This window comes from Microcaecilia unicolor, chromosome 4, assembly GCF_901765095.1.
Source record: "Microcaecilia unicolor chromosome 4, aMicUni1.1, whole genome shotgun sequence".
Lineage (NCBI taxonomy): Eukaryota > Metazoa > Chordata > Amphibia > Gymnophiona > Siphonopidae > Microcaecilia > Microcaecilia unicolor.
Window position 1 is genome coordinate 88792017 of NC_044034.1, and position 20289 is coordinate 88812305.

Sequence of the window (20289 nt, forward strand, 5' to 3'; positions counted from 1 at the left end):
CAGGGACGATCTGCACAGTATTACCAGAGTAACAGTAATAAGGATCACGGTTTTAACATGGAAATGGGGAGCATTAAAGCACTAATACCTCCAAAATGTCAGTGCACTGATTTGGAAGAACAGATATTTAACAAATTCAGATATTTAACAAACTCAGAAACTTGTGAGAATGTTTTGCCATTTTGGCAGAGCAAGGAAATGGTTTGGCCTAAACTAAGTCAGTTTAGGCCAAACTATTTCTTTTAGCTAACCACTACCTCATCTGAAAGGACATTTTCACCTACTGGAATTACCATACATGAGCAAAGAACACAGCTGAAGCCTTAAATGGTTGACAGTCTCTTATTTTTGCTCAGACTTTAGGAAATGGTGAGCTATATATCTATTTTTCGTAATAGCTTTTTTCTTCAAGCTATGTGTGACTTATTTCTATGTCTAAATTAGTGGGGATAGGGTGGGAATGGGGGGAAACCAGTGCCTTAGCGAGTGCGGCTGCCACCTGGGGCGGTTCGCTGCTGCGCACCCCCCCCCCCCCGGGTGCAACGTGGCGCATCCCCCCCCCCCAGAGTGCATGCTTACCAGTCGCGCGCTTAGGAAAGGGGGCGGGCAGGCGGGAGGGCCGGTCCGCCCCAAGTGCACGTCGCTGGGAGCTGCGTCGGCTCCGCTGGTTCCCTGCTCTCTCTGCCCCGGAACAGGAAGTAACCTGTTCCGGGACAGAGGGAGCGGGGAACCAGCGGAGCCGACACCCCCCAGCGGCGTGCACCCGGGGCGGACCGCCCCTCCCCCCCTTCCTACGCCACTGGGGGAAACTGCATGGAGTTGGGGATAAAATGGATGGGGATAGGGACTATTTTCATTACCATGTCACACTCTACAGCAAACTACTGTATACATGCTGCAACCTCTATTGCAAGCCAGGGATCACATGGTTCAAAGACAGAATAAAGAAGGGCAAACAGACAAAATCAGAGGTGAGCTCCTGAATATAAAAGGGAGATAATGTACCACTGCTATTATGTCACAAATCTGACGCTACACAAGGAAGGAAGCGCTCTGTTGTACGATGAAAGTATTAAGGTGAGCATTAGCAGTAAATTGGAAAGACTGAAATCAGACTCCACACACAGTGGCTTAGGATCGAGGTTCATTAGTACTATGGTATGCGCAGAATGAACCCATCAGAAGAACATAATTCCAACACTGGGTCAGACCAAAGATCCATCTAGCCCAGCAGTGGCTTAGCTATGTGGGGCCACAGGGGCCTGGGCCCCCAAAACAATTTCCTCTGGGCCCCTGGTTTTGCTGGCAGGGTCCCCAACCCCTGCCAGCTGAAGTGTTGTCCAGCGCCGGTATCCTGCGCTGCCGCATTGCCTGCCCTGCCCTGTCTTCCCCTCATGTCCTGCACGCTCCTTTTAGTGAAATTATTTTTATCCTTGCCAAGGTTCAGATCCTGTGCGCATGCCTTTCCTGACTCTTAAACTAAAATCGAACATGCACATGATGGGAGGGGAAGCAGGGCAGGCAATGCACACAGAACAAAGCTGGGGAAAGGCTTCAGAAGGCAGGGGTTGGGGACTCCTGCCAACCAAACCAGGGGCCCCAGATCCAATTTAAGGGGGCCCAGGCCCCCAAGGCCCCCCATAGCTACACCACTGCCGCACACACCCTTTACATTCACATGCTCAGCAAGTTGCTCACTAAAGTTATAAAGTACATCTTAGTGCCCAACTAGCACTGATGAAATTAACCACTACACTCATGTGTAAACTCGCATTCTATAGCTTACAAGCGCACTTTGGCGACCTTTTCTGGAATGGGGGACATAGTCCCAGACTAGTAATCTTACAAAAAGTTATTTATGCATTAAAATAAATACCCCCTCTCTTTTACTGACGGAAATGTCTTTGATAACTACCCTCTTAGTGAGCCAGCTAAAAACTCCGTCAGCCACTCAGCAGAGGTCCCAAGTTCTGCAGCTCTAAGCAAAAGAAGTGCTTTGTGACCTATCATGTGACCTATCAGTGTGAAGATAGAAAACACTTGCTGCTATTTAAACAATGTTTGCTCTAGGCAAATTGAGGGTGTACATATTTAACAACACTGTCTACTTACCTGAGAGGGAGTTTCAACACCTTGAAACTTAGTGCTCATGCTTGCATCTGTCCTTCTTTCTCCAAAATAATCCAAACTCTCCTGTAACACAGTATTAAATCACAGATTTAGGTTAGTTATTTGATTTACTAAAAATCTGGTTAAATCGTTCTTTAAAAAAAAAAACAGAGCAAATTACGATGACAAATCATAACATAATGACATGATCAGCACATATCAAAAGAACATACAGGAGTCAGTCCAAATACACTTCAAAGGTAATTTCAAAAAAGTTACAATGCCTTTTGATTGCTAAAAATACTGATCTACACAATACGCACTGTGCTTTCAATGTGAAATATTACAGAAAAAAGTTTCAAAAAGTAATTCAGAATTTATTTTTTTCAATCTTGATCGCACAAGTCTTCACATCATTTATCATCGTAAATCCAGGTTAGTTCTGGTTCCAAAAATTGCCTAGACAAGGCCCAAAAGAAGTTAGAGACTCTCTGTGTCCAATTACCGTAGCAGAACTGATTTTAATATTCCTGGATGGTGAAACAACCTGCTTATGTTGTACAATGTGAATTAAAAACAAGGTTCCAAATTCACCAAACACAGAACTATCGTCTGGGATAAAGGTATTGAAAGGTACATATTGGAAGAAAGTTACAATATCCATTTGGGCACTGTCAAGTCCATCACTGTAAAATGGAAACTGCCTCCATCAGGCCATTCCTCTGAAGTCAATAGCAATGAGTTAGGGAACTATTACAGAAGGTCACTGTGAGTAAGATTCCTTTCAAAGAGCTACAGAGGTCTCTGGGCTGAGACTGAGGAAAATATTGACCATTCAACAAGGCCATAAACAAGGCCTGAACGGGAGGGTGGCAAATAGTAAGTCACTGCTGAAAAAAAGCCATATGATGTGCCACACTATTTGCAAAGAAAAGCTTAGCAGGGTGATATGCTATGTTTATGTCACACTACATGTGAAGGGCTGTACTATAACTGGGCACATGTAGTTACACGCACCTTGTGCAGGCAAATACCCAGAAGAGTAGCACTTACTCGTAGCACATAACTGCTAGGAAGGTGTAGCTCGGGTTTGATGCCCACTGCAGCTCCTTCTGACTCTGGGCAAGGCGCTTAAACATCCATTGCCCACATATAATATGTAAACTGCTTTGATTGTAACCATCCCCTTTCCTTTTCTCTACACATGGACAGAGCATAGAGGGGCACAGGTGTGTCTCCCATTTATGCACATAACTTATAGAACAGCATCTGTTACTTGCATAGTATGGAATACTTAGGAAGACCAGATTATTATAGTATTCTATAATGGCATTTTGGTGCATAACACAGGAGCAGTGATTGAATTGCCCCTCCATACATTGCTTGGTATTGAGACCACAAAGCTCCACTTTGGCCTTATCGGGCTACGAAACCTTCTCCCACCTGCTTGCAGTTTCCCCCAACACGATCCCTATGGTAAAGCATGGTGGAGGCAGCATTATGTTGTGGGAACATTATGGGGAGACAGAAGTTTGTGAAGTCCACGGAAAAGATGGATGATGCAAAGTACAGACAGATATTAAAGGAAAGCCTGTTCCAGTCTTCCGTAGACCTGGTGCCGAGGAGAAGATATACCTTTCAGTATGACAGAGATCCTAAGCACAAACCAAAAGCAGAATTTGGAGTGGCTGAGAAAGAAAGTGATTGTCCATGAGTGGTCCAGTCAACGCCCAGTCCTGAATCCAAAAGAAACTCCGTGCAAGACATGAAGACTGCAGTCCACAGATGGTCCCCAGTCAACCTTAAGGAGCTTGAGCAACTTTTTGCCCAGAAGAATGGACAAAAACTGCATCATCCTGCAATGTAAACTGATAGACACTTATCCTCAATGACTCTTGGCTCTTAAGGCTGCAAAAGATGTTTCTAGCAAGTGCCAAGTCAACGCATATGAAGACATATGCAATCAAGACTTTGATTTCTTGTTCTTAATTATTACTTTTTGAATAGTGTTATAATTGTTCTTACATGTGCAGAGTACGCTGTATAGATCAGTGAAAAGTCTTACAGCAGACTGAAAGCCTATACAAGGGTGTGGAGACTTTTACAAGGCACTGTACATAGATCAATATTACTTGAGGGGTACTTCTATAACAGGACATCTAGGCAGGAAAGACATATGTGCCTGTATGCCTTGATCAAATACTCTACATGAAAACACCCATACAAACTTGTACTGCTCAAAGGCAGGTGTAACTTTGTGCATATATTGATAAGAATTATTGGGTTATCTGGGTTAGAAGATACATGAATAAGTTGCTGATCCTCCCCCCCCCCCCCCCCCCCCCCCCAGTAAAGCATACATATAAATTGCATGAAAGTAGATGATCCACTACAACAGGGTTCCTCCATTTAGGGGCCCCCATAAAACAGGGTGAGAGCCTATTTTCTATGGATACTTGGGTGCCCAATATATTTAGATGCCCTATTTTACACCTGCCATAGACCTGGTACAAATGGGGGCACCTAAATACATCAGGCACACAGGCAACTTACAGATGACGTTTAATGTGAGCAAGTGCAAAGTGATGCATGTGGGAAAGAGGAACCCAAACTATTGCTACTTGATGCAAGGTTCCACATCAGGACTAGGAGTCACCACCTAGCAAAAGGATGTAGGCGTCATCATTGATGATACGTTGAAACCCTCTTCAGTGTGCAGTGGCAGCTAAGAAAGCAAATAGGAAAGGAATGGAAAACAAAAACAAGGACGTTATAATGCCTTTGTATCGCTCCTTGGTGCGACTGCACCTTGAATACTGTGTACAATTCTGACACCACATCTCAAAGAAGATATAGCAGAATTACAAAAAGGTACAGAGAAGGATGACAAAATTGTTAAAGGGAATGGGACGACTTCCCTATAAGGAAAGGCTAAAGTGGCTAAGAGGGGCATAATCGAAAGGGGCGCCCAAGTTTTCCTGACGGCGTCCTCGCAGGCCGTACCCGCGAAGGGGCGGGGAAACCCGTATTATCGAAACAAGATGGGTGTCCATCTTTCATTTCGATAATACAGTCGGGGATGCCCAAATCTCAACATTTAGGTCGACCTTAGAGATGGTCGTCCTTAGAGATGGTCGTCCCCGGTTTTCAGTGATAATGGAAACTGAGGACGCCCATCTCAGAAAGGACCAAATCCAAGCCCTTTGGTCGTGGGAGGAGCCAGCATTCGTAGTGCACTGGTCTCCCTGACATGCCAGGACACCAACCGGGCACCCTAGGGGGCACTGCAGTGGACTTCACAAATTGCTCCCAGGTGCATAGCTCCCTTACCTTGGGTGCTGAGTCCCCCCAAAACCCACTACCCACAACTGTACAACACTACCATAACCCTAAGGGGTGAAGGGGGGCAGCTACATGTGGGTACAGTGGGTTTGTGGTGGGTTTTGGAGGGCTCACATTTACCACCACAAGTGTAACAGGTAGGAGTGTGATGGGCCTGGGTCCGCCTGCCTCTGTAACAAGAAATGATTTATACTTGGGGATAGTTCTAGAGCACTCGCTAATGTTTATAATTTTAAGATATATATATATTTTTTTAATTCTCCACCAGTTGCCGATTAAAGCAACAAGATCCACAATTGCAATGAATTAAATATTATCTCTGTTGAAATGCAGTATCCTGCACTTCCAGATTTAAAGGCATGTACCCAGAACACAAAGACCATCTATTTAGCTTCAGAAAAGGTTTATTTAATATACAAATCATGTAAATAATATTGCAAGAGGTAGTTCTTTTAAGGACCTGGGAACAGATCATTTGTGCCAAAACAACAAAATAACAGGCTTAAATAACATACAGAAAAGTCTTTGTTGCAGAATTGTTGAAGCTGAGAGAGAGAGAGAGAATGAAGAAGGAATCCTCTCTGCTGAAGGAGTACTTTTCTTTTAAAGTCGGTTGCTGGAGCCTGGAGAGAAGTCTTGTCTGGATATATGTGTGTAGAGTTCAGCAGAGGAACCAGGTCCCAAGAGCAGCAGATTCCCAAGAAGATGCAGGTCCCAAGAAGCGTCAGGTCCCAAGAGCTAGAGAGCTGGGCTTTTCCAGACTTTTATATAGTCTGTTTGCAGGGAAATATGAGTGCATGTCCTGTGTGCATTTGCTTCCTGGTTTGCACTCGACCCTGGGTAGTTGCAAAACATTGTGGTATCTTGGTCTCATGTCTTATGACATCACAAGACTTCCTATCTGGATTTTGCTGACAAATGGTCTTTTGAAGTGAAAAGGCTTCCTGCTCAGTCTCTGTAGCAGATACACATTATACTTTCCTTTTGTCAATAGGTGTGTGGATTCCCACTTTCACAGGTTTTCTGTCTCCTTGTATCTACTAGTTACCTTTGATCCTTTGTTCTGTTGACCAGCCAGGCTTTTTGATCAGAGGAAGAGAGTAAACTTAAAAACACTCTTTGAAGTATCCTCTTACTTGTTTGTATTTGAATAGTTCTTTTGTTCAGAGTCCTAGAGGTGTTAACTATCTAGCCAAGCTTTGGCTGTCAAACGTTTCCCAGGAAAAAGGGAGGGGGAGATGAAATTCAGGCTAGCTGATCTCAAAGCTGTATGTTTATATTGGTATCTGATTCAGCACAATCAATAATTATGCTACATATAGTTCAATAATCCTGACAATTAAACTGATACCATAACACCTCAAGTGCACTGCACCCACTAAAGCTGCTCCAGGGATCTGCATACTGCTGTCAGGGAGCTGGGTATGACATTTGAGGCTGGCATAGAGGCTGGCAAAAAATATTTTAAAAGTTTTTTTTGAGGGTGGGAGGAGTTGGTGACCACTGGGGGAGTAAGGGGAGGTGATCCCCAATTCCCTCCGGTGGTCATCTGGTCAGTTTGGGCACCTTTTTGAGGCTTGGTTGCAAGAAAAAAAATGGACCAAATAAAGTTGGCCAAGTGCTCGTCAGGGACGCCCTTCTTTTTTCCATTATCGGCCGAGGACGCCCATGTGTTAAGCACGCCCCAGTCCCGCCTTTGCTATGCTTCCAACACACCCCTGGGAACTTTGGTCATCCCTGCGATGGAAAGCAGTTGAGGACGCCCAAAATCGGCTTTCGATTATGCCGATTTGGGCGACCCTGGGAGAAGGACACCCATCTCCCAATTTGTGCCGAAAGATGGGTGTCCTTCTCTTTCAAAAATAAGCCTGTAAGTCTCTTCAGCTTGGAGAAGAGAAGGCTGAGGGGAGATATGATAGAGGTCTATAAAATACTGAGTGGAGTAGAATGGGTATACGTATATCACTTGTTTACTCTTTCTAAAAATACAAGGACTAGGGGGCACGCAATGAAGCTACGAAGTAATAAATTTAAAACAAACGGAGAAAATATTTCTTCACTCAACATGTAACTAAATTCTGAAATTCGTTGCCAGAGAATGTGGTAAAAGCAGTAAGCTTAGCAGGGTTTTTAAAAGGTTTGGATAATTTCCTAAAAGAAAATCCATGAGCCATTATTAAGATGGGAAATTCCACTGCTTATTTCTAGGATAAGCAGAATAAAATCTGCTTTTACTGTTCTGGAATCTTGCCAGGTACTTGTGACCTGGATTGGCCACTAATAAAAACAGGATACTGGGCTTGATGGACCTCTGGTCTATCTCATAAAGCTTATGTTCTTATGTAAATAATCTGCCTAAATGTCTACCCGGCCATATGAACACACCCTTACAAATACACGCTATACCAGCTCAATGGCTTGCGCAAATGCTCGCATCTAAAATGTGGCTGGTTAGGCAAGTAAATGATAAATAGTCTCTAACCTGCGTGTTTAACTGCCCGACACAACTTTCCCATGCCCCCTTGAAGTTGCGTGCTCCGGAATTTGAGCACACAACTTATAGACTAGCAACTAAGGGCAGTTACACGGCTAATAACTGAATTAATTTACGTGAGCAACTGACCTTACTCTATAATGTGTGTGTACAGATTTGCACACTAGTCGAAAATTTGAATGCACAAGTTTACAAAATTAGAGGGCTGGCAAATAAACATAAGCAACCTGTTACAGAACTGCTGTTCACATTTTATGCCATGGTAATTTTACGAAATGACGTTCTATGAGCTCAAGGATTAGTTTTGCCTATGTGCACTTTTCACATTAAACACCACCTGCCATTTAGGTGCTCAGTTTTTAATAAATCAGTTGAATCATGGTCCCAGTACAAATCACCTCTTTCCATCAAGAAAACTAACCATTCAGTTCTAGTCTTGGTTTCCTATCAATTGAGTAGAGAGGTGTGGTAGCCGTGTTAGTCCACTTTAAAGGTAATCAATAGAAATAAAACATGGAAAATAAAATAAGATGATACCTTTTCTATTGGACATAACTTAATAAATTTCTTGATTAAATTTCGAAGGTTGCCCTTCTTCCTCAGATTGGAATTCTATCAACTGATGATTTATCATTCCACAGTGGGATACTGCTGCTTACCCCATGATTGTCATTTGCTGAGAATAATGCTTTATAATATCCAGTTAATTGTATACATTGGCTCACTTTTCCCCACATGCTTAATTTCCACCGTCAAAGAATTCTATTATTAATAAGGCAAAAGCTTCCTTTGTTAAATTCAGACTAGCTTTTCCCAGTTAAGTCCTATTTAGCCATACAACTGATTTTGTTCTTAACAATAACTTTCTTTTTTTTACTGCTACTGAGGTCAGGCTCACTAGTCTGTAATTGCTTCCATCACTCCTAGAGGTCCTCACTAGTGACGAAAGTTACAACTCTGTAGGTTATAATTTTCCTAAGCTAACTAGCCCTACTGATTTGGGAAGACAGAGTTAGAGAGAGAGAAATCACAGTATAGTTTTTTGCAAATAAAATGTCCCTCCTGATAGGCGCATTTCTGATCAACCTCACAGAAGTACATTCCCAATTAAATAAAGTCAGACACGTGGGCAGGTTACTGGCCTGTCTTATACGCCACCTTTGCGCTTTCAAACTGGTCGCTGTCGACAAGGCAGGTGCAAACCATAGTGCCAGTCCGACCTATATCAAAAAGAAAAACAAGCCAAAACAAAAAAGGGGTCAATGTACCTGCAAAAATACACTGGAGTGCCCTTTACTTGCCCCCTTTATTGCCATAATACAGTACTTTCACTTAGAAACATAGAAACATGACGGAATCTTCCACTTGCTGGGCCTCACTGAATTTTCCAAACAGTTTCTGCCATGAAACCTCCCTTCTTTCATTTCAGTGTTTGACCCCTTTACTCTCGTATCAAGGCACCCATTGCACACTCTTCTTCTGCTGCAAGTCCTTGCTGTCCTAGCTTGTCTGATGTCTCCTCTTGTCTGAAGAGAAATCCCTTTTAAAAGTAGTGACCTGCAACTACAACCTATGAAAGTTTGGTTTGTTACTTTCTACATCCCTATTGTGCCTGAGTGATTTTTGCTCTCCATGGTACTGTGTGAACGAAGTGTTTTCCAATCAAACAGTAACCATTCATAATTATACAGTTCAGAGTAACTTTAATGCAGGAATAATGCATTTGCGTGCATGCGTTAAAGAAACAACTCAGTACTAGATAAAACAGTATGGTTCTGGAGAGGCCTAGATTTGGTAATGCCTCTAAAGCAGTAGTTCTCAACCAGTGTGTTGGGACAATTTGGTGTGTCACCAAGAGCGGGGAGGTGCGTCACCAAATATTTGACAGATGGCACCCTTGTGCTTTTGTGTGGTGGGTTGAGGGAGAGAGTTGAGAACCAGGAAGTCAAATTGTTAATTTCCATAATGAGTCCCTACTCCTGTCATTGGTCCCAACTGGAAATGTTGTAGGCCTATGGCACACTCATCTCCTCCATACCAACACTGTAAAAAATATGGCACGCACAGAGACTTAAAAAGTTACTATGAGGGGCATTTTCGAAAGAAACGTCCAAGTTGCGATTTGGACGTCTTTGCAAAACATCAAAATCCAGGGGAAGGGAAAACCATATTTTCAAAAAAAGATAGACGCCCATCTTTCGTTTCGAAAATACTGTCAGAGACGTCCAAATCCTTGAATTTGGATGTCTCTACATTTGGACGTCCTTGGATTTGGACGTCTCTGACTTTCGGCGATTTTCGAAACCAAAGACATCCATGGGGGGGATTCGCATAAGTAAGGAACGAAGGTTAATAGAATCCCTAGAGCAATGCAGATTCTCACAACCACTTAGGAGGTAAGAACGGATAAATCATGTTTTGGGAAAAGGCATGATAAAAGTGCATGCAGAGTGGAAACTAAGAAACAATCCTCTCAATTAGTAGGTAAAAAATCCTGAATTTTGAGATAAAGCAAAGTACGAAGGGCCTCTGAGGAGCTTATATCATTAACAAAAAAGTCAGCTGCAGATTATAATACTAACTCCATACTGCTTGAAGAAAAAACCCATGAAATCCATACCTATCCAGCACTGCAAATAAAAAATCCCAGGAAACACGGTTGAACACCTCCACATCAAAATTTATGAACACAGAAGGCGTTCCCTGCCTCTGGACCTGGGTCCAAAGATACTGGCTACCTTCAAGAAATTAAAACTACAAGAGATAGCACAACAAAGAGATAGTTGGAAATATCAACAAAATCTCAATAAAGAAGATAAGTTGGCTCTGAAAAAATTAAAAGACAACAAAAATATAATCTAATATAAATAGAGCTGACAAGGGAGGGGCTATTGGACATAAAAAAATACAACATGGAAGTCCAACGACAACTGTTGGATATAGAAACATATGTAAAATTGGATGTAGAACCTACAGAAAGGAAAAACGATAAAATTCCATGACTAATTTAGCATATAATGAGGGTTATTTAACTAAACATGAATTTCAGTTCCTTAATACTCAACATCCAGTGTTACCAGAATTTTACATTGTTCCTAAAATACATAAGAACATGGACAACCCTCCAGGACACTCTATAGTGTCTTCATGCCATTCTCCGTTCTTTACTTGAACCACTATCTAACTATGTAGATTATTTTTTGAAACCGTTAGTAGAAACTAGTGAATCATTTGTAAAAGATACCACTCACTTCTTAAATATTTTGGCAGAAACACCTCAGTACGTATTTCCATGTCTGATAGTCACCATGCATATGTGTCATTATACACCTCACTCCCACAAGAACAATGTTTAGAAGTATTGCACTGGGCATTAGAGTTATATGAGAGACCACAAAAAGTTCCAACTAGTTTTATACTTGAATTAGCCAGAATCGCTTTAAAGGAAAACTTTTTCACGATCAATTGTTTGCCCAAAAGAAGACAGTTGCAATGGGGACAACTTTTTGCACCCTCCGCAGCATGTCTATACATGCTATATTTTAAGAGGAAATGGCTACAATCTCATAAATGAAGTAGACATATCTATCAATGGTGGCAATATATTTTTCTTATGGATGGGGAATAAAGTTCAATTACAAGATTTTTAAGTGGATGGATACAAGGACTCAAATATAAGATTTACAATGCAATATGAGTGGAGGAGTGGCCTAGTGGTTAGAGCACCAGTCTTGCAATCCAGAGGTGGCCTGTTCAAATCCCGCTGCTGCTCCTTGTGATCTTGGGCAAGTCATTTAACCCTCCATTGCCTCAGGTACAAACTTAGATTGTGAGCCCTCCTGGGACAGAGAAATATCCACTGTACCTGAATGTAACTCACCTTGAGCTACTACTAAAAAAGGTGTAAGCAAAATCTAAATAAATAAATAAACATTCAAAGCAGAAGATCCAGTTTTTAGATGTAACAGTGGAATAACAAGAACTTGGTTTTAAAACGTCAGTGTACACCAAACCTATAAATAGAAACACCATACTGCATTTTGACAGTATTCATTCAAGATCGTTGAAAAATAGTTTGCCTTTCTCATAATTTACACATTCTGGGCGTTTGAACATTAATATCGAATGGAGAGTGTTCTATTGATTTAATAGACAGAAAAATACAAAAAGATTAGTAATCTATGAAATGATTTTGATATGCATTTCATCAGACCAGAGTTTCATTAAACTGGAAATGACGTAAATGTCTTTTTTTTTTTAAAGTCAAGGCACCATCTTTAGAACAGAGCTTAATGGAATAAGAACACAGACTCATGAGAGAAGGTACTAAATCATGAGAATCATTATATATATATATATATATATATATATATATATATATATATATATATATATATATATATAATATATATATATATATATATACACTAGCCGTTAAGCCCGTTAAAACGGGCGAGAGTTCCAGCTACCCTCCTCGCCACCGCTCCCTCCCCCCTCCGTGCCAGGCCCCCTGCACTGACCTGACAGCGCCTCTCACCTCCGTGTGAAAGCACTGCAGGCAGCAGCAGATCTCCTGCCTGCAGCACTTTCACACGGAGGTGAGAGGCGCTGTGAGGTCAGTGCAGGGGGCCCAATATGGAGGAGGGCGGGAGCAGCGGCGGGGATGGGGGGCAGGGTGGAGGTTGGTGCGAGCGATGTTCGTTTCTAGGCGGCAGTGTCCGACAGTGACTCCGACTCCGTTTCCCTCTCTGTTCCGCCCTCTCACGTCATCACGTCTTGACGCGAAGGTGGGAGAGAGAAGGAAGTCTCTACTGCGCATTTGCAGGTGAGTCGGTCACTTGCCGTTTATATGTTTGATTTCTTGCTATAGGACCAGTTCAATGAAATTGTTGAATGAATGTGTTAGTTTTCTAGATGGAGTAACTTAGCGTTAGCAGTACATTTTCGGTGGCTCCTGATGAAGCACTAATGTGAAATGGAGAGGCTTTGTACAGCCATGCCCAGGAAGTAACACTGATGCAGTAAAAAGCCAATTGGAAAGCTAAGTTTCTGTTATGTCCATCGTTTTAAAGCTATACCAATCAACATTTATTTATTTGAAGAGCAAGAAAGGACATTATTTGTTATAATTTAAAACATTTAAAAAAATATTTAAAAGGATTCAAAATAAAGAAAGGGAGGAGGAGGTTTTTGACTTGTGATGGATATAAATCAAATGGCCTTTAATTAGTCAATTGACTAAAAAGGCATTGGCTACACACTGAAGTGTTTAGCTAACAAATTTCAGCATAAACAGTTAATATAGCCTGTCACTGAAGGCAGCAACTTAAAGTGTGAATATTATAAAAGTTTAAGACTAAGGGGCCCTGTAACTAAAGGGTGTTAAGCTGTAACGGCCTCTTAGTGCAGGAAGCACAGGCTACTACAAAGTGTGTTAAGAACTTTGCAGCATTTTGCCCGTTTGCATGCACCTTTTAAAAAATATTTTTCCAGGGACGTCATGGATGGAGAATGGGCGTGGAAGCGTTAACCAGCTAGCACATTAGAATTACCTTGCGCTAACTAGTTAATGCAGGGTTAACGCAGGAGCACTTAGCACTAGAGAATGACACGGGGACAAAGTTTCTCTCCATCCCTGTCAGCTCCGGCTCCGTGGGCTCTGTCCTCATCTGTAGAAGTCTTGGACGTTTATGATTTTATATTTAAATCTTTTTATTAAAGTATAAAAAAGGAACAATATTCTGTGCAACTGTTGTTTATAAATCACAAATAAAAATCAATAACAATGCGCAACTATAACAACCCCCCCACCCTTCCAACCCCAATAATAGCTGACTTCTACTATTCCAAGGAACCCTAATCCACCCTGTTTAAATATCCAGGGGAACAAAATACAACCCACTGTGTATACCCTAGAGGGGGACAAATATGCCCTACGAAGTACTGTTATGATTTTTTAATCTGTGGATGAATATCTCAGGATTCAGTCTAGCTTGTCTGTCTTCCATCATCATCTGCATCACTCAAACGTGCATAACTGTCCAATTCATTAACACCCTTCAAACTAGAGATTGACATAGGATCAAGTTTGTTCCCGTCAGCTCTGCCCCGTCCCCACAGGCTCTTGCCCTATCCCATCCCCACAGACTCAGTCCCTTTCCCCATCCCATCAGGTTCTGACCCATCCCTGGCTCATTCTCTACTTAGCACCTCCTAAATAGTGCTCCTGTGTTAGCTTTTTTTCAGTTACCACATAACATTTATTTATTATTTATTTACTTGAATTTTGCTCACACATTTTTTCAGGAGTAGCTGAAGGTGAGTTATATTCAGGTACTCTGGATATTTCTCTGTCCCAGGAGTGCTCATAATCTAAGTTTGTACCTGAGGCAATGGAGGGTTAAGTGACTTGCCCAAGATCACAAGGAGCAGTGATGGGATTTGAACCAGCTACCTCTGGATTTCAAGACTGGTGCTCTAACCACTAGGCCACTCCTCCACTCACAACCTGCAAAAAATCTTCAAAACAATGCTGTGTAAAGTCTGGCTTAGCTGTGGAAAATCCGGTGTTCAGACATGCTATACCCAGATTTTACACTTTAGTAAAAGGCCTCCCAAATAAATCTTGTGCTCACATCTGCATATTTACCAGGCTTACAGCCACACTAAAATTTGAACTGGTGAAAGGAAAGGGGCTCATTAAATGTGATGAATCTGCTCTTACCTTTACCTCCTTTACAATGAATTGCTATGATGTTCTTTTCATCCTTTGCCATCCACTCCCGCACGCTGGCTGTAAATTTCAGCATGTCCCTGGATGGGTCAAAGAGAAGCAACATAGTCTGCTCATTACATGTTCCAACCAGGAATATTTTCTTGGCATGTTATCAACAATAATAAAACTGTACCTAACAACAACAACTTACGCTAGCGATGGAACATTGTGATCATCGACAAACACTCTCTCCACCCTGTAGTGGAAATATTTGGGGTCATAGCCTCTCTCACCTGCAGGAAATAAACTCAAGTTAGCAGATGGTAATCTGTCATTCCAATCTACTTTCACTTGTAAAAACACAATCGCAGATTTTCAAAATGCAACGTACTATTACTCCTCCAGAGTTTGTACATGACTGCGGTCACAAGTCTCTGTTTTCAAATTTGTGCACACAAGTTATAGAATAGAATCAGTTGTGAATATATATAAATTTTACGATGAACCAATAATTAGTGTTAATGAGCAATAACAGGCTATACTTGGCACAAATTAGCAATAAAGAGAAAATCCTTCCACTGGCAAATACCAAACAGGAGTAGAGTGATTTTAAAGTCAGGGAGCAACTAACCCTCCTTACCTGTGTATTATGCTTCCAGATCAGCTGCTCATTCATTGATTCACAACTGGAATTTAAATGTAGTTTCACCTCTATCCTGGAGACAAAAAACTTGCCAGTTGGAATTTCAGAACTGTCACAGTGAAGACACATGTGACAGGTTTATATAATCTGGAGATCCATTTTATAGCGATCTTTCTCACACACTCATTGCGGCAACCCTAAAAACTCAACTGGCTAGAAGTGCTTCGAAGAGAGCATCTGAAGCACTGATTTAGTGGCCCTTTTATTAAGCTGCACCAGTAAAAAGACTAGGCACATCCGAACACTGGTGTTTCCTGTATGCTAAGCCCATTTCTAGCATGGCTATTAGCACACAGTCAGATATTCAACAAATAGGAGGCATTTTCCTATTTGTTCAATATCTGACTGTGTGCTAATGCAGCATTAGCTCACAGCCATAAAAAAAAAAATGAACACAGGGGCACTTACCACCTCCTATTTAGGAGGCACTTAGGGCTCCCACATTATGGACAAACCAACCAGTCGGCGCAGTAGTAATGTTAGTATGCTAACTGAATAGCACTTTGTCACAAAACGCCTAGCACACCTGCCTGGGGCTACCCCACGGCCACTTAGAGGGTCTATCCCAAGCATAGCTCAGGTCTGCCTGCACCTGCCGCTCGGGCTCCATACTAATACCCTCCTCCCACCGACTAGGTCACAACAGCCTCTGGGGGAGTCTCCCACTCTCAAATTATCCCCAGTGATTTCTAGGTTACTGGGGCCACACTCCCAGTGGTCCCACAGTTCCTAGAAAGCACCCAAAAGACCCAACACACAAACCGCCAGGATTCTTAGTCAGTCCAGACAAGCAGAGGAAATAAACTAAAAAATGTTATATTGTCATGAAAAATTAGAACAATGAACAGAAAAGGTGCAATCAGCAAACAATAACAGGCAATTGAAATATGGATCAATTATAACACTATCTAAACATTTGTTTACTATCTAACTTGTACCTGGGGAGTTCAGGACATATAGCTGCTCACATGTTATCAAATATAATTGTTCACAGGGCCTCAGCAAAGCGATCTTTCTCTTTATTCTCCCTGGCTAAGACTGGAGAAAAAGCCAGTACATCCTGGCTGAATTTGAACTCCTGGGCCAATCAGAGCCCAGAACAGCAAATTTTAAAAGTAGCTGACCACATCACTGCAGGTCAACTTCTTCTCTGTGTTAAACTAAAGGAACAGTCATTTCTCTGTAACATATAGTAACATAGTAAATGACAGCAGATAAAGACCTGTACGGGTCCCATCCAGTCTGCCCAACAAGATAAACTCATTTAAACATAATCATGCACCACCTGCTGGCCAAACTAGAGAAATACACTTCATGAAATATTCTTTTAGGGCCCCTTTTAAAAAGCAGCAGTAAGCCCAATGCAGGCTTACCACTCGCTAATAGGGAAGTACTGCCAGGCTACCGTATCAGCCCAGTGGTAGTTCCCACCCCTACCGCACATCATATCTGGCACTACAAAAATATTTTAATTTTGCAGCACCAGTGTGTACCTGGCAGTAATCGGGCAGTGCCACCCACTGCCCAGTTACCACCAGGTTAGCGCAGAAGCCCTTACCACCACCTCAATGGGTGGTGGTAAATGCTCCCCCCTGAAATGGCTGTGCTGTAAGTGCTTCACTTGCTGCATGGCCATTTCCTGAAAAAAAGAAAAACTTGCCCTGTTACCCACTGCAGTAAAAGGGGGCCTCAGCACATGTCAAAAACACACGCTAATGCCAGCGCAGGCCCCCTTTTGCTGCAGCTTCGTAAAAGAAGCCTTTAATTCATTTGCTGGAAAATTCACCATTTTGCCACACACTTCCCACGATCATTCTCTGCCCTTGACACAGCATCATGTGCTTTGCGTGAGCAGATGGCAAGACTAATGTAGAACGCTTTAGCGTGTCCTGCATTAGGCCATTTTTCCTGTGTTAAGCACACGTTAGCTTAAGTACAGCATAGCAAAAGGGCTCCTTAATCCCCTAGTATAAACTAAAAATTTCTGAATTAACAAACCGGCCCTTTTCTTATTTCTGTTGTCCCTTATTTCCTCTCTATTCTTCTTCATAATTTTAAATTTGTTTAATATATATATATTTTTTTAGTATGGATGCTACATGCAGCTAAGAGATGGTTTTGTGCTCTGTGGAAACCAAAGTTGAGCTTTCTAGTCTCAATTATGGCTGGCCCAGCCACTATATGGACTAGATGTCCACCTAGGGTAGCACAATTTGGGAATTTGGGGGGGGGGGTTGCCACTGAAATGGCAGTCAGCTTCTCTAAACAAAACTAGGCGTGGTTGGGCCCTTGAACACCCATGTGGCTAAGGCCTGCCACATCCTGCCCTCTATTAAATAGAAGTTCAGAGGGTGTGGGATATGATAGGCCTTGAGCATGCATGGAACCTCAAGGCCCCAAGCTTCCTGAATCTAGTTTAGAGATACTGCCTAGCACGCAAGCATAGCTCACCAAATTGTGCCACCCTGGCTGTGAAAATGAAGGAAAAAATACGTAAAACAAAAAAGTGACACAAACCAGGAATATGGGGGGGGGGGGGGGGGGGCAATAGTACAAGGAATATAGACTCAAAAGGAGGAAAGGTGTTGTAGCAGAACAAATAAGAATTACGAAAGGCATAAAAATGTACTTTTGTATCATTTTTTAAATGATAGCACATTCTGTGTGCATCACAGGAAGTATTTTGCAGCTCTTTATTTTTAAAACATAGTGTACCCATTTCTTCTGGTTACAAGATAGTACACAAAAATAGCAGTAAGATGAAAATATTGATATTAAAAACTTTAACACAGTAGAACTGTCAGCACTAAAAATTAACTAAAGGCTTTCTGAAAAAGCCAGGCTGCACATATTTTATGGAACAAAAGCAGTTTGCTTAGCAGTTGTAAATCCAAAGGAAGGGTGTTCCATACAGATAGGTTTATATCAGGGGTGCACAAGTTCAATCCTGGAGGGCTACCAACAGCTCAGGTTTTCAGGATATCCCTAATAAATATGCAGATCTATCTCATGCATATTCATTATCACTTCCTAAATGTCACTATATTATAATATGCAATAATGTCAATCTTTATTAAATCGCCATAATATATTTATCACAAAATACGTTCCTTACACATTTACATCAACACGCATAAAACTTGTGCATATTCGTTGGGGAAATCCTGAAAACCTGACCTGATCATAATAAGGCACAAATTGTGGGAAAACAGATTTCTATTAAATACGTTAATAGTAACATATTAATATCATATAAAAGTCTTACTTAACATGATTTTAAAAGCACATTTCAGACTTGTGATAGAAGTTAATTGAGGACTGTGTAGTTGTAACACCATTCCCCCTCCCTCACATCAGGGATAAAACAGAATCACATGGCTTAGAGGGAACACTGTTAAAATTTAATAAATGACAGTGTCACCAGTAGTGAATGATTAATATCATAGCACCATTCAACCTGGCAAAGCGTCAGTTTAAGCTAAGTAACTGCACTTAGATACTAAAATGAGGCAGTCGAGGATAGTTCAGTTTCTCTGTGCTGCTTTCTAACAACTATGCGTGTAGATGGTTTGGGATCTATGTATGCAAACACATGCACACAGCTTAGAGAAAACACTGGTTGAGAGGCCCCCCAGGACTAAAGTTTTGTACCCCCAGCCTACTAAAAGAGAAGGCTGCCTTCTTAATAGCCAACAGCCTGTGACAGCTTGATACTTATATCATCACATAGAAACATAGGCAATGATGGCAGATAAAGGTCGTATGGCCTATCCAGTCTGCCATTCATACCATCCGCTATTTCTTCCTCTTCCTAAAAAAAATTTGAGATATTTGAGTAATCAAATTCAGCATTATCTTCCATGTAGGAGATTTGTGGTGCAATATTTTATGCACCATACACATGAACTTAAAAACCCTATTCTCAGCCTGGGAGCTAATGCAAAGAGGGCATAATGGGGCATACATGCACATAGCATCTAGCTCTTGAGAATATAGACGTTCATATTTTGAACCAATCGTAGCCTTTGTAATTGTTGTTGAGGAATCCCCATATAACAAATTGCAATAATCTAATCTAGAGGTTGCTACAGCATGAGCAGTGGAATGCATAGATATTAAACATTCCACAAACCGTAAATGCATATTTTTAACTGTCGCCCCCTATTTGTCATCCAGATTCCTAGAGAAGAGATGGCTGAGAAGAGTTCTGATAGACGTCAATAAAATCATGAGTGACGTGGAATGGGTAGACGTGCATTGAACTAGGGGGCACACAATTAAATAGTATATTTAGAACAAATCAGACAAAATATTTTTTCTCTTAATGTTTCATTAAACTTTAGAATTTGTTGCTACAGAATGTGGTAAAAGTGATTAGCGTAGCAGGGTTTAAAAATGGTCTGAACAAGGTGGTCTTGTGAAAATCACTGCTTATTCCTGGGCTCAGCAGCATGAAATCTTTTTTTACTTTTTTGGGATCTTGCCAGGTACTTATGACCTGGATTGGTCACTGTTGGAAATGGGATACTGGGTTTGATGGACCTTTGGTTTGTCCCAGTACAGCGATGCTTATGTACTTATGAACATTCCCTTCTGTTTTTAGTGTTAGTGTTACTTCAGCTGCTTGAAATTCTGGGCAAGGATAATCCACCCGAGGCCTGTGCATAGGTAGCCTTGTGATGCCATATTTACTTTCATTTCTCAACAACTGTCCAATGCTAAAGCTGGACCAATGGATTAGGCACTGCCATGTAAAGGAACATGGATTTGATTCCCAGGATAAGTCTTCCACTCTCCTTAGCAGCACTCAGCACCTAGGAGGGGAGGGGGTCAGTCACTGTGCAATGGAGACACCTAGTGGCTGGATTTAGGACCTATGATTACAGGGTTCCAAGAAGTTCTGGTGCACAGCCTTTGGCTGAGAAC

The 20289-nt window shown here is 41.7% G+C and overlaps 1 protein-coding gene across 2 annotated transcripts in view; it reads right to left on the reverse strand.

Annotated features, from left to right (window-relative positions):
• Positions 1 to 20289, reverse strand: part of LOC115468605 (phosphatidylinositol 3,4,5-trisphosphate 3-phosphatase TPTE2-like) — a 149924-nt gene that overhangs the window by 21661 nt on the left and 107974 nt on the right. For both annotated transcript variants that reach the window (XM_030200427.1, XM_030200426.1), the window contains 4 exons: positions 14872 to 14953; positions 14670 to 14758; positions 9104 to 9165; positions 2113 to 2193 (listed from right to left, as the gene is read on the reverse strand). In XM_030200427.1, coding sequence (XP_030056287.1) covers positions 2113 to 2193; positions 9104 to 9165; positions 14670 to 14758; positions 14872 to 14953 — 314 coding nt within the window. The remainder of the gene's footprint in view (positions 1 to 2112; positions 2194 to 9103; positions 9166 to 14669; positions 14759 to 14871; positions 14954 to 20289) is intronic.